Source organism: Nyctereutes procyonoides, unplaced genomic scaffold, assembly GCF_905146905.1.
Source record: "Nyctereutes procyonoides isolate TBG_1078 unplaced genomic scaffold, NYPRO_anot_genome, whole genome shotgun sequence".
Lineage (NCBI taxonomy): Eukaryota > Metazoa > Chordata > Mammalia > Carnivora > Canidae > Nyctereutes > Nyctereutes procyonoides.
This window is the reverse complement of record NW_026575125.1, coordinates 19,659,794-19,687,637: the sequence shown is the minus strand read 5'-3', so window position 1 is coordinate 19,687,637 and position 27,844 is coordinate 19,659,794. Positions and strand designations below refer to the sequence as shown.

The 27,844-nt window shown below is 36.8% G+C and overlaps 1 protein-coding gene across 2 annotated transcripts in view; it reads left to right on the top strand.

Annotated features, from left to right (window-relative positions):
- The window catches only part of KLHL15 (kelch like family member 15), a 35,471-nt gene extending 8,347 nt beyond the window's left edge, over positions 1 to 27,124 (top strand). Inside the window, exons 1-3 of one of the 2 annotated variants that reach the window (XM_055338420.1) lie at positions 2,540 to 2,562; positions 5,478 to 6,189; positions 21,788 to 27,124. In XM_055338420.1, the coding sequence (XP_055194395.1) occupies positions 5,485 to 6,189; positions 21,788 to 22,897 (1,815 nt within the window). In that variant the 5' untranslated portion in view covers positions 2,540 to 2,562; positions 5,478 to 5,484 and the 3' untranslated portion in view covers positions 22,898 to 27,124. Of the gene's footprint in view, positions 1 to 2,539; positions 2,563 to 5,477; positions 6,190 to 21,787 lie in introns of those variants that run through there. The other variant, XM_055338419.1, reaches the window with a different exon arrangement.
- Positions 27,125 to 27,844: the final 720 nt, after the last annotated feature.

Sequence of the window (27,844 nt, the reverse complement as noted above, 5' to 3'; positions counted from 1 at the left end):
TGATAGATGCACCAAGCTTTTTCATGGAGAAAAGAAGTTACTGATATGTCCCAGCTATCACAAATTAGTTTTAGAAGTCCAGTTAGATCAAGTAAACTTGACAAATGAATTGCTAAGACTTGAAAAATAACTGTATGCCTTTGTAAGTGCATTATTATACCTCTGTAGGAGAATAGTAGAATAAGTGAGAATTTTATGACTAAAAATTTTGGGTGGCTCATGTTAAATGTTCTCGATTTTACAGATGCAGAGGTAAGACCAAGGTTTGAGTAACTTCAAGTATAGCAATTTCTGTTATAAAACCATGTTAGTTAGGGACCTTGATGGTAATATGAAGGAAAAACCCACCCGAGGTAGTAAAAAAGGGATTTAGTTTAAGCATAGAAGAATTTCTCTTAGAACCCAGGAACAGGAATAGAGGTGGGCCCTATTAGCAACTGGAAAAATGAGGGTGTTGGGGAGCACTCCCTATCCTCTCATCTTAGCTTTATTCTTTAGCCCATTGGCTTTCTCTGATACTCAGCCTGTGTGGCAGGCAGAAGTTGGTGCCCACAGCTGCTCCTTGACATATTCCAGGTCCAGTCATACATACAGTCAGTGCATGTCTCTTTTATCCCTTTTCTAAATTCTTGACAAGAGAGTGTTCATCTTGATTCACGTTTCCCACCCCATTCTGACCTTATGTGACTAGACAGGATCATGGAGTGGAAGCCTGCCTGGTTGAAGTCCCCCTTAGTGGGCTGGGTGCCCTGAGGAGTATGAGTGCTGTCCTTATGGTTTAAGGGTCTTTTGACTCCAGTTTCTCCTCTTCACGTCCCCCCCCCCCCCCGATTCTTTGCCCTGTGATGTTTTTACCATAGTAAGTATCTGGAACCTAGATTGCTTCTATTTATTTATTTGTTTGTTTGTTTGTTTGTTTATTTATTTGCTTCTTTTAGAAAGCATAGTTTCTCCTTTTATTTTTTTTTAATTTTTACTTCTTTTAAAATTCAAGTATAATTAACAGTCTTATACTAGTTTCAGATATACAGTATAATGATTCAGCAATTTTAGACATTTCTCAGTGCTCATCAAGAGACCTGTACTCTTAAAAAAAAAAAAAAAAGAGAGAGACCTGTACTCTTAATCCTCTTTTTTTTTTTTTACCCATTCCCCCCACCAACTTTCCCTCTGGCAACCACCAGTTCTTTGCATTTAAGACTGTTTTTGTCTCTTTTTTTCCTGTTGATTTGTTTCTTAAAATTCTGCATATGAGTGAAATCATATTTGTCTTTCTTTGACTTACTTAGCATTATACCCTTTAGGTCCATCCATCTTGTTGCAAATGGCAAGATTGCATTCTTTTTTATGGCTGAGTAATATTCTGTAGTGTGTGTGTGTCACACCACGTGATCTTTATCAATTCATCAATCGCTAGACGCTTGAGTTGCTTCCATATATTGGCTATTGCAGGTTGGTAAAGCCACTGTGAGAAGAGTATGGAGGTTCCATAAAAAATTAAAAATAAAATTACCATATGACCCAGTAATTCCACTTCTCGCTATTCACCCAAAGAAAACGAAAACATGAGTCCAAAAAGGTATATGCACCTCTTTGTTTATTGCAGTATAGTATCTCCTTTCAAAAATTTCCTTTAGATTGAACTTTTTTCAGAAAGGTAAAAGCTGTTTGAGACCTCTTCAGATAGTGATAACTGTTAAATAGGTTTACTTTGTTTTTTTAAAAAAATTACTTACTGAAATTAATTAATTTGATAGTGCACAAGCTGGGGGAGCAGCAGGGAGAGGGAGAAACAGACTCTCCACTGAGCAGGGAGCCCAGTATGGAGCCCAGGACCCTGGGATTATGACCTGAGCCGAAAGCATACGCTTAATCAATTGAGCCACCCAGGTGTCCTGAGAGGGTTAACTTTGACAGGAAGTGAAATATATGGTATTTTAGGTTATTTTTATCAAAATAACAGATTAATAAAACACAAAGCAATCTACTCTCAGTATATGAATGCCGATGTCCAATCTTTTATTACTAAATCTTCATTAAATGTGACCAATATCTTGACAAGTCAGAGTGATAATTGGTGTCCATAGTGATCCTGAGAAAGATAATGAAATATCAGATATTTCATCTGTTTTAATTTACTGTTTTTTAATTCCAGTTATTTTGAAAATTGATCATTAGTGTGATGTGGATAGTCCTCTATTAACCATAATGTTCGATTATTCAGATACCACACTGTGTGATGTTCCTTTTCTTCCCAGTATGCAGTTGTGTGTATATGCCTCATATCACTTAGAAAATTCAAAGCTCTAATTCTAATTTTACCTCTAAAAATAACACAGGGGAAAGAAAAACCCTAGTAGCTTACTTGCTTACTTTAATCTTGAATGTATTAGTAAAGTTGTTCTGCTTACAGTGTCTAAGATATATCTCTTTTCCAAATGATAAACAGCCCTCTTGTGTTCTGCCTTTCCAAAATGAAAGTATAGCTTTCATTATAGCTGGATTAATGGACTACTAATAAACTTGATAATAATTTCATCTTGTGCATACTTGCTGTTTTAGGTAAGTGAACATATTATGTCGTTTAATCAATAAGACTGAAAGGTAAGTTAGGGACAAACTGGGACAAGAGGCACTTAGAATGCCTCTTGGTAAGATGGGAAATACAGAAGCAAGAACCGATTGGGAGAGAGTAGAATTATGACTATTTTTAGGCATGATGATTTTGAGATCCCAGTCAGTTACCCAGAAGAAATATCTAGTGGACCATTCACCATTTGGACAGAGATGGTCAAGGTATTGGTAAAGGTAGGTATTAGGAGAACCCATGGGTTTTTAAGAAGTCATTTAAGGAGACACAATGTTTAGATGAAAAGAAAGAAGGTCTGAGAGCAGAATTCTGGGGAACAGCAGTGTTCATTCAAGAAAAATGAGCCCGGGGAGGAGATTGAGAAATAAGTAGCCCAGGAATAGAAAGAAAATCAGGGAAATAGTGTCATGAAACTGAGAAAGTGATGAACCAAGGGAGTAAGTCATGCTGCAGAAGGATTCTGAGAAATAGGGACTAGGATATAATCTTTATTTTTTTAAGATTTTATTTATTTGAGAGAGAGTGAGAGCGAGAGAGCACGAACATGAGCAGGGGAGGAGCAGAGGGAGAAGGAGAAGCAGACTCCCATTGAGCAGGAAGCCTGATGCAGGATCCTGGGACTCTGGGATCATGACCTGAGCTGAAGACAGCTTCTTAATTGACTGAGCCACTCAGGCACCACCACCCCCCCCCCCCGCCTTTTAAAAAGATTTTTTAAAATGAACTTTCAAAACAATAATACACTTTTGTGGCAGATAGATTAGAAAACACAGTTTAGCAAAAGGGAAAAAAATAGAACTGCTTGATAGTCTACCATCCTGAGATAATCATTTTTAATATTTTGGTATGTTATCCTTTCTGACTTTTTTCTTGCTAATTCACAAAGTTTTGTGGGTTAAGATGACTTTAGACTGCGATAACTGCTGAATCAATGGGTTAATGTGTCAAAAAATTAAACATAGGGTTTCACAGATAACATATTGATGACGAAATAGAAAAACACAGTGATCACCTACTCACAAGAGTGGAGAAATAGTGCTTTTAGCATGTCCATGGAAGCTGCCTTTTCACTGTCATATCAGAGGGCTCTGCCAAACCTAGGGTGCAGAGGGGATTCCCAAAAGGCCCATACTTCCATGCCTAACATAATGCCTGGCACACACGAGGCATTCTTTCAGCAAGTAAAGGAGGCGGCCTTGGTAATAGAGTGGGGAGATTGGGTCTAATACCAGAAAGTCCAAGCTGGAGGACAGAGGTAAAGTTTGGAAGTGATAGGCCAAGTAAAAAGAGAGGTAGAGGTTAAGCCTGAGTGAAAAGTTGACAGTTTAGATTTTAGATGGGGACTGGTTTTCGATTGTGGTGAGATCCAACAGGTATGGGAATAAGGTTTTAAAATGGAGTAAGGAGGGGGGTTGTAGGAGTTGAGGTGGCTAGGGAAATTGGACTTTTCGGGTTTTGCATGAGTGATCCAACATTGAAGAAGTGGAGAACATGAGCTTCGGCCAGAGTTGTCCGTGAACTTGCAGGAGAGAGTGATTGATCAGGATGTGTGTATTTGATAAGTGACAAGGAGGAATAGAAGATGGATTTTTATCTGAGCAAACGGCATGTTTTAGAAAAAGGACAGTAGAAACCTACAAGAAGGCTTAGAAGGTAGGTTTTAATCTGTACAAGAGGGTTTTTTTTGGTATTTAAATCAGACTGTGGAGAAAATTTGGTGACTAGCAGGAGCTAGTAGGGAAGTTTGTTTACACTGAAGCAAGGTTCCACTGGGCACAGAGGAAAGGGTAGGGAGGGAATTTGGGATGGGAGGATGCCCCTGAGCTGTGCAAGACTGAGAAGAGAGGATAGATGGCCATTGGCTGACAGGGTGGGAAGGAGAGTGGTTGTGTGAAAAGGAGAAAATTTGCTTCATAAACAGTCTAATAGACTGAATTAGTTTATTCTGCTTAGGAGATCTAATTATTCTAACTATTTTGGCTTCATTTCTCTGATATGCAAAAAATATGGTTTCATTCCCTTTAAAAATTATTTGTATTTTAAATATGTAAGCAATGTGTGATCATTATATTTTAGAATAAGGTTAATGAGGTAAGTAAAAAGGAGAAGGCAAACCTCAATTTCTTGAAATCTTACTACCCAGGGATATCATTTTGGTATATGTTCCTCCAGACTTTTTCGAATCTCAACATACACATGTATATTTTATTTTGGAAAATAGACCAAATAAACTGCAGTTTCCTTCAGTGTTTTTTCACATAACAATACCTAATAGACATCCTTTGTCAGAATAGGTAGATTGCTGCCATTGTTTTTAGTTGTTACAGTAATCCATTAGACAACAGCACCGTATTTATTTAATAATCTGTTGTTGGGCTTTTGAATATTTTCCAGTTTTCTGTTATAAGTAAGGCTAGAAAGAAAAAATCTTGTATGTATAACTTGGCATATTTATCTGATTACTTCCTTTGGGTAAGTTTCTAGGTTGTTTTCAAGGTCAACAGCAGTGCTTTTTGGTTTGATTTCTTTTTTGCTGCTTTTTCTCATAATTCAGCATTTGGCAGAGAAATCTTTTTGTGTTGATAATTTGGGGACATCTTGAAATACACTTGGTGAACAGTGTAAAACCAATGGGCTGGGCATATACTGTTTGTTAAGTTAACAATTTACATTATTTGATAGGTATGTAATAGACTTTTTTCCCCAGGTGAGGAAGCCAAAAAAAGGGAAGCCTTTAGGTTGTCTTCTCCCAGAGGGCTTGTACATTTAAGACTGAGGCAGTGAAATTGAGATAATTATGAAAAATTGTTTAAGCTCCTAAATTAATAATGTCTTCAGAATGCATGGAAATGATTAACACAGTTTTCTTTGATTACCTTTTTTCCAGGTGATTCATGGCAGGGGACGTGGAAGGATTCTGTTCCTCCATCCATGACACCAGTGTCTCTGCTGGGTTCAGAGCACTGTATGAGGAGGGATTGCTTCTTGATGTCACTCTGGTTATTGAAGATCATCAGTTCCAGGCCCATAAAGCACTCTTGGCCACCCAGAGTGATTACTTCAGAATTATGTTTACTGCAGACATGAGGGAGCGAGATCAGGACAAAATTCATTTAAAAGGTCTAACTGCTACTGGTTTCAGCCACGTCCTTCAATTTATGTACTATGGAACTATAGAACTGAGTATGAATACTGTTCATGAGATCCTTCAGGCTGCCATGTATGTTCAACTTATAGAAGTGGTGAAGTTCTGCTGCTCTTTTCTATTAGCGAAAATCTGCTTAGAAAATTGTGCAGAAATTATGAGACTCTTAGATGATTTTGGTGTTAACATCGAGGGAGTCAGGGAGAAGTTGGACGCCTTTCTGCTAGACAACTTTGTACCACTCATGTCCAGGCCTGACTTCCTGTCTTATCTGAGCTTTGAGAAGCTCATGTCTTACTTGGATAATGATCATCTGAGCAGGTTCCCAGAGATAGAGCTGTACGAGGCTGTGCAGTCTTGGCTGCGGCATGATAGAAGACGCTGGAGACATACCGATACCATCATTCAGAACATCAGGTTTTGTTTGATGACTCCATCCAGTGTTTTTGAGAAGGTCAGTGCATTTGAAAGCAGTAGATAGGACTTATTTAGTTAAAGCAGTATGTTTTTAAGGTAAGATTTCTAGGCTTGGTCAGGAGTTAATTAAAAAGAGAATAGTTTATGTACAAGCAGTCTGATTTGTTGTAGCTTTTGCATTTAGGTTTAAGAAACACATTTTGTGGGTGAAAGATGAACCAGGTAGGTAGTAGAGTAGTTTTATTTTAAAAGTACTTTTAAAGTTGGAACATAAGTATTTAACTCAAAATATTCCAAGTTTGCTTTAACTTTTCTTTCTTTTCACAGAGTAATTAAATCTGAACTGGGTCAGGCTAGCTCTATTTTTAAAAATTAATTTAAGTAATACATGCTGAAATTAGAATCGAGAGGAGTTTCGTTAGTTTTGAATGATGTGCGTTAATGCAGTTCCGTATTCCTCTAAACTGTAGTGAGTAAACATAAAATTGCTCTTGAAAGCCAGTAGGCTCTAGTGGTGATTCTCCCCTACCCTGACCTAGTTGATTTTTTCCCTTACTCGTAAGTAGTTCTGTTTTTCTCTTCTTTCACTATGAATACTAACCGAATTTAACCATGAAAACGTTTATGTCTAAAACCATTGTTTTGGCATTTCTAACTAATAGACTATAAATCCTCTGTCTACATCAATGAAACATCCCTGTGCACATTTTACCGTGTAATAGTTCTGCTATCTGAAAAATAGTCTTTCTCCAAAACAGCCTTGGCCTTTTTGTATGCAAGCATATTTCATTTTTATATCAGAGTCTCACTTGTGATCCTTTCGTGCTGAAAGGAGAGAAAGCAGTTTCAGTAATTGCTTAACTTAATTGGTTTCTAATCACATGGTTACCTCTGGGGCTCTGTTTACCTCTTGCATCATTTCTTCTTTCTAGAAAGCACACTTAAATCTTTGGTTCGACACCCTTCATGTTAAATAGTTCTTCAGCTTTAGTTACCACACCTGGTGATAAAAAATATAATATTTTCAAAGGGGGAGTTGTTTACACCATTTGAAAAATAACACTCAGCAGCATGGCATGTTTCCACCCCCCCCCAAATGCTATGGAATATCATTAACTTATACTTTTAATAGAAAACCCAATTTTACAGGATTCTATCTTTATTCTCAGAATGTACTTGATCTGGCAGAAATTATTGAAATTAAAAAATACATTTCTTAATTACTTTTTGTTGGGTGATAATCGGCTCCGCATCAACTATGTAAATCATTTGTCTGATTTGATTTTTTTTTCCCTTACTATATGTTTTTATTGCTTTCTTTCCCTGGGGAATCCTGTTTTGTCTTTATACATTAAATGCAAATGCTTTCCTACTACTAAAACAAACAAAACCCCTCCAACTTCAATCTAGATGGAAGTACTGGTGAAATAGGAAATAAAACTCCTTTTGTGGGACAATATGGATAATTGTTAGCAGTTGAGTGCAGAGCCTTTTTATATTCTAATTACCAATTCAAGGTGGTCAGTAGTGACAGTGTCTGAAATGAAAGTTAATACCATTGGATAGTTTTATAAATTATATGAAGCATCACTTGTACCTTCTGATGGATTTTGTTTGCTTATAATAGCAGAGGAGGTAGTTATTAACCATTAGCCAGGTATTGGGTATCTCCTCAGAATAAAAATGTTAAGGCTTCCTTCTTGAGTTAATTTCTTAGAAAAACTTAATAAGGCTCTGGCCACAGAGAAACTGTTGTTTTTGATAATATAATGGAAATCTTTTAGTTTTATTTTAGTAATACTGGTAAGATAAATGGTAGTCCGTGATTCTGGTCTTAGCGATGTATGAGAATTAATGCTTATCAAAGGAATCTGTGGCTTCCTATTTTATTTTAATTCCAGTAGAATTAAACATATATTGTTATATTAGTTTTAGGAGGAATGTATGGCTTTCTCAATTTTGAGAAACACTATGTTAGGCAGATTTTTGAGAACTGCTCTTTATAGACCAAACTAAAATGGAAAATTGGGTTGGGAAACAATTTGAACTATTTTGTACCATACGATTTTGATCTCCCTTGAAAATAGGGCCCATCTATTTTTCCTTTACCTTTGGTATGCTGCAGGTCTCACACAGAGCCATTTTAATACCTATTATATATGCATGGTGCCAGAAAGGGCACAGAAATAAAGATATGTTACATCTGGGCTTATCTCTTTAGTAAGAGAATTTACACAGGGAAAACTACAGGCAGTTTTGATTTGTGTTTTTTTTTCCTATTTGCTGAAATTTAGAAAAATGGAATATTGATAGGCACTTATTTTTAGCTTTAAATTGTTAAAAATACTTATTAGATTTTCTAAACATAAAAAATGTCTGAAAGAATAGTGGAATGATCACCCATAAACATATACTATAGGTTACTAGAGTTATCATCTTACCACATTGGCTTTAGCAATGTAAAACCATTTGAAAGAATGTCGTGGACATTATGGTACTTCATCCCTAACTACTTGAGTTAGCAGCTCATTTTCCAAGGGTGAGGAAATAGACATAACCATAATGCCATTGTTGAAATTAACAGTCGTTACTTAATGTCATGTGATATCCACTTCATTTTCTAATTTTTCTCACTTGTCCCCCAAGTGTCTTTTTTTTTAGCTTTTTTTTTTTAGGATTTAATCAAGGTTCATACCGCATATTGAGTTATTATGTCTTTGACTCTAGAACTTTCTCTCCTTTTTCTTGCTTATGATGAGGATGTTCAAGCATACAAAAAGTTGGAAGAGTAGTATAGTGGATAACTGTAGCTGTCACCTAGATTCAAGAACTGTTAACATTTTACCATATTTGCTTTATCTAGGTTTTTCTTTGCTGAATCTTCAAAAATAAGTTGCAAACATCCTAATACTTCCATCCCTAAAAACTTAACATGCCTCTCCTATACAAATAAGGACTCTTTCCTACCCATGTTCAATGCCATTCCATCTAGGTAAATTAATATCATCTAATAGCTAGTCCATATTTGAATTCTCCCATTTCTCAGAATGCCCTAGAATCCAGTCATTATTTATGCATTACTTTTGGTTATGACTTCTGTCTAATCTTAATCTAAAACAGTCCCCTGCTTTTTTTGTGTGAGAAAGATCAGAACACTGGTTGTCTTAGTGTGTCCCACATTCTGGATTTATCAGATTATTTCCTTGTGTTGGTGGTAACTTAGTTCCTCTTTTCCTTACTTGTCCTGTTAACAACACCTACTTTTCAGCATTGTGTTTCTTCAGGAACAGTTATAGGAAAATGTTGTAATGCCAAAGACATCTTGGCACTTATCAACTCTGATCAAACTTAGAATTTACCTTTTTTTTCATTAGGCTATGTAGCCCAATCCTATGACTAAGATAATCAAGAATTTTATTCACAGTATTGTTAGATTTCTTTTAGATTCTTAAAATTTACCTCCTTACAAAAAAAACTGAGAGTCTTTCCATTCAATTTAATGGGATTAAAACTAGCTGAAGTCGAGAATAAAAGATTACTCATTCTAATAAAAAAATTAGTGTATATCTATGATCCTAGAGCTGCGCTGTTCAATACGGTTACTGCTTGTGGCTATTGAATACTTGAAATGTGGCAAGTCTGAATTAAGATTTAAAAAATTAGGATGACAAAAAAAATTAGGATGACAAAAAAGGTGTAAATATCCTTGTTACTCATTTTTATATTGATTATAGTTTGAAATGATATTTGGGTATACTGGGTTAAATAAAATACATTATTAAAATCAACTTCATCATTTTTACTACTTTAAATGTGGCTACCAGAAAGTGTAAAATTAATCATTGACTCACATTTGTGGCTCTTCATATTTCTGTTGCACAGCGCTGCTCTAGAAGTTCAAGGAGTGAGTTGTTCATTAGAAACTCTCTGAATATGCGTGCAGTAAACAGCCTTTCTCACATATTAAACCCTTCTCCTGGTTTCTCAGCCATTTGAGATGTTCTCTGCAGTTTAGCGTTAAATGAACTTACCTACCTACCTAACTGTTCCATAGAATGACTGATGAAGTTAACTTGAGTATAGCATCTCTGTCAGAATCCTTAACCCTGGCATCAGGAAAATAAAAAGCAAGTGAACAAAGCTTGGTGAAATAAGCCTGTGGAGACTTTAATTTTTCCTTTGGTAGTTATCAACAGATCTGAGCAGAGGCTTCATAGGGAATGGGGCATTCTGCTTCTCCCCCAAGGAATAGCCCTCCTTCATCGCAGGGACCTGAACCATGCCTTCTAGCTATGCTGAAATGCTTGGGTTTATTCTTCTGCAATATCTTTCCCCATTGTCTTCTACTTTTCTCCCCAGCTGAAAACAGACGATCTTAACTTTTGTACTGAGTACTCTATGTGACCATCACCAAGAGATCAAGACTTCCAGATTTCCTTACCAGAGTTCCTTAGAAGCAGTGAATCTACTTAAGTGAACACCTTATATATGTCACGTTGTGCATCGAGTGCTCTACACATAGGTAGATTCTGTAGGTTTTCTCCATTTTATGGATATGAAAACGGGCTCAGAAAGGTTAGGAATCTTATCCCAGGATAGGTGGCACTGCTCCGAATGGAACGCAGTTCTGCTTGCTTCCCAGTTCAAGGGCTTCCTATCACAGCCACTAGAGCAGGGAGAGACAGGACCCTGAGGGGCAGAAGCTAACACTTACCCTGTGGCCCAGCTTGTTTGAAGTTGTTGAATATAGAGTCAGGAAAGTCCCAGTGTGTTTGTGTGAACAAAATAGCCTGAGAAACTTAATGGTACTGAAAAAGGTACAAGGTATAGGAAAACTTTCATATGTGCAAGCACGATTCTGGGATTTCAATGTATAATCAAAGAAAGCTGAAAATGAATTTAAGTATCTCCTTTTAATACTAGCTGTTGAAGAGTTCTCATGATTCCTTTTATCTATAGTGGATTCCCAGTTTTAAATCTAGACTTCATTTTCAGTTTTTACTTACACACATGTCTTTGGCATGTTTTTTTTCCCTAGCTCTGAGGGTCTTTTTGCATCTGTTAACAGAGATAATGCCTGACATTTGTCACTTTAATTTCAGTGATGTGAAGATTTAAGTAGTTTAAACCTTGCTTTCTGTGGTCTTTTGGTTTTTAAAAAACAATTACTGCTTTATTAAAAACATTTTATGAAGTAAATTTGGCAAAATATATTATACTTTTTTGTAGCAAAATTGTTAAATTATTCATTAAAATACCCGTATGTTGATTCTCTAGTACAGTGACACTTTAAAATTTTTGAACCCAGGGAATCTTTAGTATCATAAATATGTATAAGGTAAAGAGCATGCCAATGATTCCCTTAGAAATTATATTAATCATAATATCTTCCAATTTTTCAAAAGGGAAGAAACTCTCAGTCCTGTAAAGATTAAAAACACATTTGTTCAGCTTATAATTAGGCTTTTACGGTTGATTTTTCATTGGCTGTTTAGTAAAGGAGTAGAATATAAAGATGTATTCTGCTTTATTCCTAATGTTTTATAAATTACCTCCTGATATTCAGACTCCCTAATGTGCTTTTTTCTTCATGTAATAAATGTAATTCATCATATTTCCCCAAACTTGGATTCATGTAACTTTTAAAGAACAAAGCTAATGTTTTAGTTAGAAAAAAAGTTCTCTTTTACTGAGAATATATTTGGATTTAACAAACCATATCTGCGTTTTATGAAAACTTTTTATATTTACAACTTTGAGATAATATTGATAGTCTGCTGAAAAAAAAAAAGACAGCTTTCTTAGTAAAAATTGATCCTAGGATCAGAATTTAAAAAGCTTCAGAAGAACTTACTAATACTTTTTTTAAAAAGGTTTTTTATTTTACTTAAGGTGCAGAATTTGTGGCTTTAAAAGCTACACGTTAAAATGGGGATAATGTGTCATGCTCACCTTGAAATGGAAAGAATTCAAGGATTACGAATTAAGTGTCCAAGTATACCTTGGATACTTAACAACATTAGTAGCTCTCAGAACTGGTCTTCACAAAACACTGATAAACTTCCAAATATTTTCTCTGTTAGCATAGTTGATTTAGATAGCATTAACAGTGGACTTGAGGGCATTGATTATCCTTAATGTCATGCTTGGATGATGTGATATTCAGGTTAATTGAGGTACAGACCACTTGTAATGAGCAATATCATATGGGTAAGGACACATTTATGTAAAGTGTAGGTGCCATATACCCTCCAGAATTCCTTTGCTGTGACCTGTTTTGACTAATCTAGCAGTTGAGTGAGCCAAAATTTCTGTCCAGCAACCAGACCATTACCTGTAGTGTACCACAGTTTAGTGGAAAACTCAAAAAATTTATTTCTAATGACTTCAACTACAGCCAGACAAATCTAGAGGAAAAAAGGTTTGCTTCTAGCCCTCACAGAAGTACATGAGAAACATAAGCAGTGCTGTGTTTGATGATACAAAATTTTTACAAAACCAGTAACCTAGATTCCAAATGTGAAATTTAGAGTTCCTAATAAGTTTGTTTTTGAAAAAGTTTAAAATTCCCTTCATATATTAAATAGTACTTAACCAGCTGTAAACTTGAAATTGCTTAAATTAACAATCAGCTCACTTGCCCCTTAGAGTGAAAGCACAGAGATGAGCAGTTTTTCGGGTAGAAACTAGGTCAATAGGTTAAGCGGACTTTTGCATTTCACTTAGTATCTTTTTCTGCATCCATCTGCTTTTTGCCAACCCCTCCTCCCCAGCCCTGTGGACTTGTATGATTGTAATTAACACATGCACAGTTCTTTAAAAAGCACTCGAAGTGTCTTTCTCTTCAAGTCTTCTATCTTCTACATACAGAAGCAGAGTGCTCTTGTTTTCTGCTTTTGAACTTGGGTTCGTTGCAGGTTCCTGGAGGGTGCAGTAATTCAGGGTGTTGACTGGTGTTAGATCCCCTGGGAGAGTGTGGTACGAGGTGTATAAAGCAGGCAGGAACCTACTGAAAATGAGAGTTTACAAATTCAGTCTTGCTGATTTTTCTCTTAAATAAAATAAATGAGAAATGAAAAGCCTAGAATTGGAAATTAACCATGAAGTAAAAGTGAAGGAAGAAATGGAGTGCAAATAGCTATATTGACTTGTAAAAGGAGAATTTTTTTTTAATGAACGAGCGAGAAACCAAATGATAAGCAGACATCAAACAAGATCAGAGAAGTCAGAAAATGGAGACAAGGTTAGGACAAGGGCAAATACTGAGATTTTAGGCTTTAAAGTTTTAATTCTCAAATTTAATATTTACTTAGAAAATGTTTCATGTGTCATAGGTAAGCCTTGATCATTCAGAAGTTAGTTTTAGGATTAAAACTTTTTGGCTTTATTTCTGTTTTAAAATATTTACATAATTGAGAGTATTTCCATAAATAGGAAAAATTCTAGAATGTAGTTGTGCTATCTAAATATTACTATAATCAGATAATATGGTCTTAAGCGGCTTTTTAGAAATCACATCATTTTCTACCTTTTAGGCTTGTGCACGCACACTTGCTTAATTTCTAGTGGTGTTCTCTGACCATTGCACTGAAATTGGAAGGAAATTAGACTTTCTGAGCATACTTTTGAACTACATATTTTTCACTCTAGAGAAGTTGAAGGGATAGAGCTAACCAAATTGTGCTGAAACTCAGAGTATTATCTTAATGAGGGTCTACCTCATCCCCATTTATACTGGTTACTTCTGAAGTTCTTTTCGGTAATTTAGACTTGCCTGCTTGAAGGAGAGAGGATAGGTAAATCCTTATTAAAATTTGTCTTTACTGTTTGGTATTTGACTGCAATTACAGTATTAGAGGATTTGTGCTTGGCAGGAACTGATTTTTTTTATAGCCTTATCCTTGGTCATTAACTTGGTTTTTCAGGACAAAGGGATTAATTAAAGGTATTTTGCACCTAGCTTTTTTGTGCTGATTGTAACATAAATGAGCAGAAGCTTCAGTTCTGAGCATGATTTTATAAATAGACTTCTCATACCAGGATGGATGCTTTTGTAATACAGTACATAAAGACTGCTCCACATTTTGCTGAATATCAAAATAATACTAAATGTAGCTTTGGTTCCCAAGGGTATAATTTGTTTTAGTAACTGCTTTGTTTCTGGATATTTCCTTTGAGCAGATTGGATCATGGAGAGGGAATGATAAAACTGATAGCCAGCATTCCATCTTCCTTCCACTAGACACCTTATATTCATCATTCTGAAATTTAGGTTAGCATTTTTTGGTTGTAGAAAGGGCCTTTTATAAGGAGAAAATATGAAACCAGAGGCTTGTCCATAGTCACACAATGTCAAGCCTAAGACCTGGTTCTTTAGTTAAATTAGTTAAGGAATTACTCCAGTTACCAGTGGCCACCTCCCACCCCACTGATGAATAAACTAATAAAAGACAAGGGTTGTTTTTGGTTTTTAGTTTATACTGGGCATTTAAAATACATTTCCAAAGGTGAAATAGATAATATCTAAAATTGGCTGGCTAAAGACCTAAAAGTAGTTTAGATAGTAGCCAGTTATTTTTTTTTAATTTTATTTTTCAGTAATTTCTGCACTCAGCATGAGGCTCAAACTTACAACCCCAAGATCAAGAGTCACATGCTCTACTGGCTGAACCAGCCAGGCACCCTAGACTGCAGCCAGTTTTAGTAGCTTTTTTAAGTTGCAGATTTTTAATCAAATAAGGGTAATAAGCTCTGTGAAAATGCCTGTTTTAGTTACATTGCTGTTTATGTTTTAATTGTCAAAATTAAGAGTGGTATATACAAATTACCTTTAAAAGTTAAAATTTTGGGATCCCTGGGTGGCGCAGTGTTTTGGCGCCTGCCTTTGGCCCAGGGCGTGATCCTGGAGACGTGGGATCGAATCCCACGTCGGGCTCCCGGTGCTTGGAGCCTGCTTCTCCCTCTGCCTGTGTCTCTGCCTCTCTCTCTCTCTCTCTCTCTCTCTCTCTCTCTCTCTCTCTCTCTCTGTGTGTGTGTGTGTGTGTGACTATCATAAATAAATAAATAAATAAATAAAAGTTAAAATTTTAATGGATTATGTAACATTTTGACAGCAGAGGGAAAAACATGGAATTTTTGCCCAGTGGTAATGGCTAGCTATTATTTCTTCAACTTACTATATATGTACAGGAACCACATTCAAAATTAATAATTTCTCACATTTTCTCCTTTATATGCACACACACAATTACATTAAATTAAAAGAAAATCATAGGAAGAAATGGCCAATTTAAGATTTTCAGATCACTGTTTTTAAGAGGTAACTTTTTTGTAATATGATTTTTAAGTATTGAAGTAAGAAAAGTGATAATATATTCTAAGTGTTAAAACAAGACAGCTTTTTTAATCCTATGAAAGGATAAGGAAAGTAGTTCTTTAGAACATGAAAGAAATGTCATTTTTCTCCATATCTTGCCTTTGGAAACACCTGATCTATAGATAATCTGTTATGTGAGGAGTGAATGTTGGGAGAAATGCTCTCTCTACAAAAAGATGAGCCACATGTTTCTTTTTTGATAGCTCCCTTTGTTAATGCATTTAAATGACTCCATTCACATAGGTTTTAGCCCTATGCTTTTTATTTTTTTTTATTTTTTGTATTTATTTATGATAGTCACACACAGAGAGAGAGAGAGGCAGCGACATAGGCAGAGGGAGAAGCAGGCTCCATGCACTGGGAGCCCGATGTGGGATTCAATCCCGGGTCTCCAGGATCGCGCCCCGGGCCAAAGGCAGGCGCTAAACTGCTGCGCCACCCAGGGTTCCCTGCTTTTTGTTTTAAGGCAGAGTATATCTGTAATTACTTTGTCCAGGATTATCAAAGAGGCATTAATTCCCCATTTCTATCATGAAAGAAGAAACTAATTATGCTTATTGATATTGTGTGGTTTTAGAGGAAAATTGTAGCTCTGGGAAAAGGACAAGGTAGATCTAGAACTTCTAGCTGTGGCAGGGATTAGGAGCTAAATTTCTTTGGTTAGAAGATGTTTTACTGTATAATCGATTATCTCAAAGGCACAACTTCCATTATTGAGGGCCTACAGGTAGAATATGCTGGATAAAGATAGGTAGCTGTTATGTGGATTTTAACAGAGTTGAAGTAACTTTTTAAACTTTGGAACTCGAGTTTCTAAGGAACACAGTTGAATGAATGGAGAGGAGAACAAAGGAACTTGAAGATTGGATAGAACATGAGAGACAGGAAAATCACTGTAAGAAGCAGTTAAGCTCAGTTTGATGGGATCTGTAAGAGCCTGGGTTTGGAAGGTGGAAGGCTGTCACAGGCCATTATGCCTCGTCCTCACGTGATGCCAGAACCCCTCTCCTGTGCTCCTGATCCACAGTCACACTTGGATTACCTCCACTGGCAAGATTGCTCACTGGCTCCAGAGATAGACAGTCCTGACGTGGGGAAAATATGTATCCATTCCCTTCTTACTATAGTCCTTGTAAAAAAGCCAAATACAGACCTATATAGAACCTGAAAGGGGGCAAGTCCCCCAAAAGCTCACTGGTAACTGTTGTATGGGTAGACATATGTTTTCCTCTGAATATACTGCCAACTGTATAAAACAGTCCATTTTTACTTTTTGAGAATATTATATATACTCTTAGGCAGTTTTTATCATTTGACATTTTGAACATCTGTGTTAGTGCATGTGGATTAGCCTCATTCTTTTTAATGACTGCATATGGTAAAGATTGTAGACCAGCCTAAGATCTTCCTTCTTACTTCCACTTACTGGTCCTAAAAACAGTTGCTATCTTTCTCCAGAGTCTTCTCTTGAATTTGAACATTCCTCATCAGTTTTACCATTTTTCCTATGGTTTGGATCCCTCTGTCTTTGGGATGTGGTCCACTTAGTGATATCTAATTTGTAGCAATGGAACTCAGCCCTCTTAGCTGTGGTTTCACCAAATGGAGAGGGTGGGATTGTCTAGTTTAATTCAGTCCACGTTGTTACTCTGCCATATTACATTGTTAGTTGGTGTTGAGGATAGTCAGTTGTAGCTTTACATTTGGAGTTCACAGATCCCTGGAGCATTTGATAAAAGCTGTGGACTTCTCATGTCTCACCTTACCCCCCCCACCCCCACCCCCGAATGCATTAAAACAATTATTGCTGCAGTTTCAGGTGGTTCGTGGGTCCCTGGTGTTTCTCTTTATGATTAGATTTGTTAATTACTTTGCCAAAGTCATAGGTTCTCTCATTCTCTACCAGTTCTGTTACATCCTCAAACATTACACTGGAAGTGGTCAAGTCTTGCCATTGCTGGGTGAGTCATGCTGCCTCCCAGCGTGTAGTGCTCTTATCGCAACTGGCATGTTTTTTTTGTTTCTGTTTTTTTTTTTTTTTTTTTTTTTAACAATCCAGGATCAGCCTCAGGCTAACCAGTCTGTAGTTTGGAAGTCTGATTTATAGTACTTTCCCATTCTTCATGATTCCACACAGATTACAGAAAACAATTAAGCAGCTTTATCTGTGAAGCCTCTCAGGATTCCAGGATGTGATTTTGAGATCAAATGACTTTAACTTGGTGAGAATATCTATCTAGTTTTTTTTTCTTTTTCCTCAGCCATCTTGGATTTAAGTTTCTTCTTGTCATTGTGTTTGATCTTCAGATTAGAAAGAATAAAACATTCTTAGCCAAGAATGGAAATAAAATAGAAGGCTATTGGTCTTTGTTAATATTACATTAACCACCCCAATCAGGAGGGGCTTCACTTTTGCCTCTACTCCTTTTCACTTTAACCTCTAAGACACCATTTATTCATTATCTGGCAGTTTGTTAAGTCAGTTCATCCTGAGGCTTTAGCCTTGTTCACGGTATTTTTAAAGCTCCGTTTCACCCTTTGTAATACTTATTTTATGTGCCTGGGTTTTTTTTTTTTTTTTTTTTTTTACCATCTGTCGTAAGTGGTTTTTTAACATCTGAATTCCAGAAAGCTCTCTATGCAGCACATCAGATTTTTTAGATACTTTCCCCTTTTCTTCCCCTCATCAGTGTGTTTTGCAATTATGCAGTCAGCATTATGCTTTTGAGAGCCTCCAAGCCTTCTTGAGCTCCTTTACACAGTTTCCGATCTTGGAATTGATCCTAATTTTCCTTTAAAAAACTTGAAATCTGCCTATCCAATATGTGCAGCATTCCCCTTCCTTTCTCGATCTCCAAATGACATGGCTGCTTTCTGTAAAGCTTCCTCCTCCTTGCATCTTACCAATCATGTTTTATTGGGCAGGATTAGGTCCAGAGTAAGTTTTCTCTCATTTTTCGTCTCATTTCTGAAAGGCTGAATTTTTACACAGACCAAAAACACATCATCAAATGCATTGACTTAAGCTGACTGACATTCCACAGATGTCCACTGGTCAGTAATAGTAGCTCATAATAGCTGTTATTTGTTGTATACTGCCATGTGACAGGCACCATATTGTCCTTTTCACATAGATTATCTTGCTTGTCTCCTAAGGGTTATGAGGCATAGGTGCTATTATTGTTTTCCCAGTAATACAGATGAGGAAATGGGTATAAGGATGTTGAGTTACTTGCCCAAGATCCCACAACTTGTGAGTGCCAAAGTCAGATATTTTCTAAATTGGATTCTTAATTGCCACACTGGGCTGCTTGATGTGGTGCTTAATTACAGTGCTGGACAGGATTCTATTACTTCAAAACCCGTGTAGCTCTCAGGCCACTGGCTGTGCACAGTAGGCACTTAAATATTTAATTTGAGGTTTATGTTTCTTGTTGATTTCCAGGGTATTGCTGTTTAGCTCTTGCAGATAAAAAGATGAGGAAAATGGGTGAGGCACACTATTAGGCAATTCATAGAAGAAATGAATGGAAAATGATGCTCATTTTTACTAAGCAAATACATTTTTTAAAATTTTTATTTATTTATGATAGTCACACACACAGAGAGAGAGAGAGAGAGGCAGAGACATAGGCAGAGGGAGAAGCAGGCTCCATGCACCAGGAGCCCGACGTGGGATTCGATCCCAGGTCTCCAGGATCGCACCCTGGGCCAAAGGCAGGCGCCAAACCACTGCGCCACCCAGGGATCCCAGCAAATACATTTTTGATGACTTTGAGAGACCCGCTTTTGAAATGGCAAGACTTTTTCTTCATAAATACAATACACAAAAAAGAATGCAAAGATGTTTGTGAAGTTTCAGAGATAATCACTATTAATGCAGGCATTCATACACAAAATCTTTTTAAATTGGGATACCAGTGTATTTGTTGGTTTGTTTTTTAAGATTTTCTTTATTTATTCATGAGAGACACAGAGAGGCAGAGACACAGGCAGAGGGAGAAGCAGGCTCCATGCAGGGAGCCCGACGTGGGACTCAATCCTGGGTCTCCAGGATCGCACCCTGGGCCATAGGTGGTGCTAAACTGCTGAGCCACCAGGGCTACCCTGTTTTTGTTGGTTTTTAAAAACTGAATATATTGTGCACATCATTCTGTGTCAGTACATACTCAGTGCTGATGGCTGTACAGGTTTCCATTGTTTATCATAAGATCAAAGCTCACTTCATTTCATTTGTTCATGTGAAGTAAGAGTAGTAGAGGGTGAGACTTCAGATCTTAGATTTTTAAATTTATTATTAGTCTCTTTATTGAAATTACTTCTTGACCATTATTCATTATTTGATCTCTTCCACACTTGCTGTTTTGCTAGGAAGATTGGGGTTGGATGCCCAGTCATTGTGAGTCACATGATTGAGTCTTTGTTTCAAGAGTCCTTATACTATCTTTTCTTTGAGAAGGGTCATTAGACTAATTCATTGAACATGTTGAGTGCTTTAATAAATGAGTTTGTCATCTAGAAAGTTCCCTAAAAAGTAGTGGAAGCTGTGCTGCCCCCTTCTAGAAATTGAGCTTTGGAGCAAGACTGTCCTGTTCAAGGTTTGGATCCCAGTTTTGCCAGTGTGAGTCACGTGAACAGTTGGGGCTGGTCACTTAAGGTTCTCTGCCTCAGTGGTTTCATCAGGAAAACAGGGATGATTATTACTCTCTGGTGGGAGAAATAACTTGAGATATGACACGTAAAGCCCCAGTGCAGTATTGCTACCTGTTTTTTTTCTCTTGTATGTAGTCAGACAAGAAATTGTCAAACTTTTTTGTGCCCTTTACTCTTGTGGTAGCCCTGTGAAACCCACGAAAGGACCCCTTCTCAGAATAACGATTTTTAAATCAAGTTAAATGCTTGGGATTACAAAGGAAGCCAGTTAATCTGAAGTACACTTAGCAAAATACTTAAAACATATTTGTGGTACTTTCTGTTTCAGACTTTATTTTTGGACCAAGGTGGGAAGTAAATGAGAAAGATAGGAAGGAGGGAGGAAAAAGAGGAGAGGAAAGAAAGAGGGAGCTCCTGAATATATATGCCTGGTGTCGGCTCCCTCCCAAGCAGTCACCCCAGATTTCCCACAGGCTCTGAGACATTTCCACCTCAGCATCCTCTCAGCAGTTCAGATTGATCCGCAGTGAAGTGGCATGCCTCTCCAGTGTCCCTTAACCATACCACTCTCCAGAGCACCTCAAGTCTAAATCCTCAGATCAATTCGAGTCCTCACTTTTGCACCCTGTTGCTGCTTCACATCAGTCATGTGCCTCTGCCCATCTTCTCTCTCAATGTCAGATTTTCTCGCCGAAATAGAAGACTCTCATCTCATCCTTGACATTATGATCCAGGCTTTTTCTTCGTGCTTGTCCAGCCCCCCTGCCTCTTCTCCAAGGGAGTCCGTGAGCATTTGGGGCCAGTGTGGTATGTGCCACATCTTCAGTCCTGCGGCACTCACAGATGTGCTATACACTCTTTTTCCCAATTGGCAACGGCCTCATTTACTTGTTGGCCAATCTGTATCTGTTTTCATTTCCCCAAACATATTCATAGTTCTTTGAGGAAACAGACCCAGTCTCATACTTAAGATTTTTATTTCCCTATATAACTTAGCACAATACTTAAAAGTGCTTCATAAGATCTTGGTTTAAAAAAAAAGTCATCACAATGAGGTAGTTCCAGCTCCAAAAACAAAAAGGAAAAAATTGGACCTTGGCCAACCGGCTTATGGTTTTAGGAGTTGATGCAATCAGACCAAATCTTTCTGTCAAAAACCTACAGAGAATTTTGTATACGTTTAAGTTTTTACTAACTCACTAACTTGATTGCCCAAGTTATTCAGTCATGGTTGGTCTTAACATTGTTCCTCTTGGTTAAGACAACAATGGCTGTGATTTCCTCTACTGTGAAACCTCTGTCCTCACAGACACCACTTGTATCCCAGGGCCTGGCCTAGAATAGATGATTAGTACATTTTGTTAGAAGAGTTTAGCTTGTGCCTTGAAAATAGCTTGTTTACTTTAAAAGGCTTGGGGATGTGCATAGATTATTATAAAAACAAATAGGATAAAAGCTTTGTTTAAAAAGAAAGTCTGTGATCGTAACAGGAAAAGCAGTTTTAGGATAGTCTGGAATCACATACTAATCATCTTAGTTGGCTTTGGTATTTTGTTTGCCATTGATGTTCTTTCTTTTGGTTAAATTCTCTTACTTGTATTCTTAGGTTAAGACATCCGAATTTTATAGATACTCCCGACAGCTGCGCTATGAAGTTGACCAAGCATTGAATTACTTTCAGAATGTTCACCAGCAGCCTCTGTTGGACATGAAGTCAAGCCGCATCCGCTCTGCCAAACCCCAGACTACAGTATTCCGAGGAATGATTGGACATAGCATGGTTAACAGTAAAATCCTCCTGTTAAAGAAACCAAGAGTCTGGTGGGAACTGGAGGGCCCACAGGTTCCACTGCGCCCGGACTGCCTTGCTATCGTCAACAACTTTGTGTTCCTGTTGGGTGGTGAAGAACTGGGCCCAGATGGTGAATTCCATGCTTCTTCCAAAGTGTTCAGGTATGACCCAAGGCAGAACTCTTGGCTCCGGATGGCAGACATGTCAGTGCCACGTTCAGAGTTCGCAGTTGGTGTTATTGGCAAGTTTATTTATGCCGTGGCAGGCAGAACCAGAGATGAGACCTTCTATTCAACTGAGAGATATGACATCACCAATGATAAATGGGAATTCGTGGATCCTTATCCCGTTAACAAATATGGACATGAAGGGACAGTGCTCAATAACAAGTTGTTCATCACCGGTGGGATCACCTCATCTTCCACCTCCAAACAAGTGTGCGTGTTTGACCCCAGTAAAGAAGGGACCATAGAACAGCGGACCAGAAGAACGCAAGTGGTTACCAACTGTTGGGAGAATAAGAGCAAGATGAATTACGCGAGATGCTTTCACAAGATGATCTCTTACAACGGCAAGCTTTATGTCTTTGGTGGCGTCTGTGTGATCTTGAGGGCCTCTTTTGAATCTCAGGGATGCCCTTCCACAGAAGTGTACAACCCGGAGACTGATCAGTGGACCATCTTAGCATCCATGCCAATTGGCAGAAGTGGCCATGGTGTGACTGTGCTGGACAAACAGATAATGGTTCTTGGAGGCCTTTGCTACAACGGTCATTACAGCGATTCCATTCTTACTTTTGACCCGGAAGAGAACAAGTGGAAGGAAGATGAGTACCCACGGATGCCCTGCAAGCTGGATGGTTTACAGGTGTGCAACCTGCATTTCCCGGAGTACATACTGGACGAGGTCAGACGCTGCAACTAGTGACGTCTTTCTCCCTTTCGAAAAAGCCAAACACAAAATTCGTTTGTGACAAAGTAGTTAATCAAAAAAAACATAAAGAAAAACCTCACCAGTTTTACTATCGAAGCCATTGGTCTAATAGCGTAAAAAATGTTTCATTCTGTGCTAGCATCCTTTTATTTTTCTTTTCAGTGGCCTCAAACTCATGCAATAAGTTCATTCTAAGCGCTAGCTCTTGAAACTACTTCCAGAAGCAGTTGAATAGAGTGATCCACTTATCTGGGAAGTTGATTTTATGCTTTAAAACATTTCTTTCAGATGTCAGTGTAGGAGTCCTGCATCTTCTAAGAGAAGACCTGATAAGTGTCACTGGGTGTAATTTTGGTTCCTATCTCAACCTGAAATCTTTTTGAAACGTTTATTTCAGTGTATTACAGTCTGTTAGACCTTTTGGTTTTATTATTTAAGGTTAAAACTCTTGACCTTTTTGCATGGCTTTTTGCTGAAAATGCAAAAATATAAATTTTCTACAAAAGTAACTTTTTTATATTCAAAACACTATTTCTAAGCTGCCTTCTCTTATCTGCATTGTGTTAGTGAAAGCATATCCATACTTGCATACATCTTATGAACATATAAGGCACATCTCCTTTTATGCGTGGTTAGGATTCTATATTTTTAAGCTAGTGCACTTGCACACACAGTTTGCCATACTTGTTGAATTTTAGATGTAACGTCTTTTCATGTATTAACATTTTTAGAAAGTTAAAATAACTGGAGTCCTCATTTGGTATCAAAGTAGCCTATCTTCAGTCCATACTGATTCAGTAATATCTGAGCTCCTTGTATTCCTGAAACATGTATGGATTTCTGAAAACTAACATTTTATATTTTATTTTCACAAGTAAACATTAGTGTTCCTTATCAATGTATGTCTTCTTTTTGAAAATGTTTTTCTTTGCAGTCTGTTTAACGTTACCCTGTTTTTAGTGAGAATCGGACTGGTATACACAGCCCTGGCCCTGCAGCGTGCAAGCACTTTTAAAGAGATTTTAGGTAATACCAGACTGCTAAATAAAGGCCCCTTAAAAGTAAGTGCAACTCCCATTCTTTACATTCAGTAAGGCTGCTGCATCTGTTATTGAATGGAAAGTAGCAACTTGTGGAAAATTTGAGCTCATTTTTGACTTTAGAGGTAAGAAACAGAATTATAATCTTACTGGTCATATCTACTTGTTTATTTAGTACAAAATACTTAGTCGCACTGGGGATGTAAGCCCTCAGCCTTTGTTTTATTTACTGAAAGCTACTAGCATGAAGGATGGGAACCTCAAAGTTCAGAATGGTTCAGGAATAACTGTTTAAAAGCATTTATGATAAGTGTTTTAGGATTAGCCATGCACCTTTCAATTCTTGAAACTCGAAGGAAAAACACATAGTTGACAAAATTAAGCAAGAATAACTGGGGAATGGATCATTCAAATTGATACCATTTTCTCCTGAGTAGAGTCTATATCTGATACAGACAAGTTAGTTCTACACTGGCAAAACTTGCCAGATCTTAGGATGTTGGTGCAATATTGCAATGCCTTCTTCTATGGCTGTTGTATAAATTTTCTAGTTTTTCTTTTCTTTCTTTTTCTTTTTTTTTTTTTTTGCTGCTGCCACCACTGAACACAAAATGGAAGAGTGAAGTCATGGAAATGGAAATGTGAAGACTTTTGCTTTGTGTTTTTTTTTTTGTTGTTGTTGTTAATTGAGATAGACAACTATGACAAAAACACCTGATTTTAAAACTCCAGAACTGGGAGGCATTTGAGTTTAAGAAACAGTCAGGTACACAAGTAGTTTTTGAGAAAGAGAAACATTGGCATTGATTTTAGAAATAAAATTAATGATACTCTTTTGTATATGAGACTTAAATTTTTATTAAGTGGTTCTATCATTTACTTTCACTTTCTAGAAATAAAATTCAATACCTTTTTTCCCATGGTTAATATGGGTAAAAGTCTTTTCCTACCTTTAAAAAATCCTTGTTAGTCATTTTACTTTTGAAAACTAGCAGTTAGGTTAGCCGTTTAATTGTTTTTCTAATGTTATTAGTTGGTTTAGTGTTTTTGTGTGTGTGTGCTGTCTTGCTTTAAAGAAAATAACAATAACGTCTTCATTATTTTCCTCATTGTTGTCTTTTGCTGGAAAAGACCGAGACAGGGTACCCCTATCAGGCTTTTACGCTTTCACACACCAGTGGTGGTTCTCTTTGTTTAGATATGACTTCATAGCCCTAGTTAGGGTAAGAGCTGGGCAAACAGTTGAATATTCTTGGTCTTCCTTTCTCAAGACACAAAGACCAAGATCAAAGTTCGTGTTTTGGAAAATTTGTGAAATCTTAACTTGAACTAACTCTGGGTTCAGCTTCACACATAAGTCATGTCTGACCTGATGTTAGCTGTTATCAGTTTTGAGCTTTAAGGATAGTTGCTATTGCTTGGGTTCTGAATGTATGAGAAAACTCATCTTGTTTAAATGTAGTGCTAATATAGGTTATTTTAAACCCATGATTAACTTACATTCCCTTTTAAAAATATGGTTTAATTGTTGAAAGAGATTTATTTTTGTTATACTAATCTATGGAAAATTTTTTCATAGAAGTTTTTTTCAAGTTTATTTTTTGTGTGCTTCATTTGGAACCATTTTTGTTTATATACGTTGTATGTGCTCAAAATAGTGGTTTTTAAAAAAAAGTCAGAGGTTGGAAACTATACAGTGTAACTGTTGTGATCTTTGTGTGTTTTCACTTTATATTTTAAACAGCAGACTTTACAAAAATAGCTGATCTTCATTAATTACATCTTAATTAGAATTGTTTGTTCTCTTCCGTGTCTTTGACCTTCTCAGTTTTTTATTTTAATCTGCTTAAAGAAAATCCTTGCACTACAACCATTTCATAAAATTCAAGATTCTCTCATTGAAGGTTTTGTATTGGAAGAAATACTACTGGTTTTTAAAAGAAGCAAAGCTTAATTAATAGAATTATTAGCTTTTCTTGAGACAGCATTCTCTGTGTCCTCATTACTCTGCTCTGTGTGCGTGTTACTCTAATTTGTGAAATATTGACTGAGCCCTTCACTTATCTTTTCTAAAGCAGCACCTTTGGACACCTCATTCTGGGAAGCCTGCTCGAGTCATAGTAAAGGACACACACATTTGTGTGGAGAGAAGTGGTAAAAATGGAGAGTTTTGTCTTAATTACATGAAACTAAGCTTTAAAATATTTTATAACAAATTATTTGAGCTGCATAATCTAAACATGTCAAACGTTCAGTGGGACTATTTTTATATATGTATATGTGGTTGTAGGTCATAACATTTCAGTTTATAATATAAATTGATATTTCAGTTTATAAGCTATCTCAGAAAAGACTAGCTCTTTTGAGAATACGTAATTTAAAGTTTCAGACTGAAGTAAAACACAACATAGACAATAGTGTAAATTAGATATAACTGAGGGCTATCTGGCAGTAAAACTGCTAGTGCCATTTTTCTTTTTTTTGCCTATTACACGTTTTTGATTTTTTTTTTGTACTCAACATTTTTAGGGATATGTTTGTTCAATCAGATTAGAGTTGGTTTGGGAATAAATATCTTCTAAAAAGAGATTTATCTGAAAAATTAAAGTCCTGAAAAATTAGTTTATTGAGAGTTTATAAAGTCAAATATTCAATAGACATAGCCTGGAATAGGTAAGCTTGTGGAAGTCCTAGCCTTTCAGTACATACACCCGTGTAACTTTGGTGTTACATGAGCAACACTGAGAGAATGCCATCAGCTTGGTTTGTTCCCCTTTAATATTCTTGGATTTTCATTTTACATCTTTGGGAACAACTGCACTAAAAACCTTATTAATCAGTATATCAGTAAGGATTAGGTGTTTGCTTTCTGAAGGAGAGTTCCAGTGAGGTGGTCAGAGAGGTTATTTTCTACCTAACTCGCATATGCCCTCTGCCTCTTGGGCATACTTTGTCTATAGAAAAATATTTTGACCTTTAGGTACATTTTGGGCCAGTAGTCAAATAATCCTAGGGCCGATTTAAAAAATCTTAGAATAATTTAAGGTTTGCCTTTTATACCTGTTTTGAAAGCCTTTACATTTTTGTCAGGTAATTTTTCCCAAGCCGTGAATATAATCTATTCAAACATGTTTATGCTATCCATTCTGTTTTTAAATTGAAAAAGAAAATGTTAAAAGTGTTTATGAAGAAAAGTTTAAATAAAATATTTTTAATCTTTAAAATATTTATCTCATTATTTGCTATCTTTATGCCACCCATCACTTTGAAAGTCACTCATGACTTGATTAACAGTATACATTTTGTTTTCCTTCAGTGTGCCAAGGAAGTGCCATAAAACTGATTTCTACCAATGCTTTCAGCCACAGATTCAAATGAGCACATTAGAGTGAAATTATTTACACTTACATGCAATGGAAATTGTATAACGAAGCCAAGTAATTAAAGTTCCAGTAACAGAGTTTTGCAGAGTGGAAATGCAGTGTGGTGATCTTGTAGGTTTCCTGTAGCGTTTATGATTGATTGTTCTTAAAGGCATTTCTGAAATTAGCAAAAAAAAAAAAAAAAAAAGGCAGAAATGAAGCCGGTACATCACAGGCACTTGGATATACATAGGCTCCTGTGTGCCTTCCTTAAAATGGACTCCTGAGAAACCTCAGCAGGATTCCCTGGGTCCTGGCCTCAAGCCACCTTACCATTATCAGCCTCTTTCCGTCGCTTCCCACACTCCATTCTCTTGTGATCTTTGTTAGTTTCTAGCCTCAAATTACTTGCCTTCTTTCCCCGTTCCTGCTTGTGAAATCCCCTTATTTTCCCACCCCAACTCAGATGCTCTCCTCTCTTCCAGAAACCTGTGTTCTCTCTCCCATTGAATTAATTGCCTTTTCTACACTCAGCA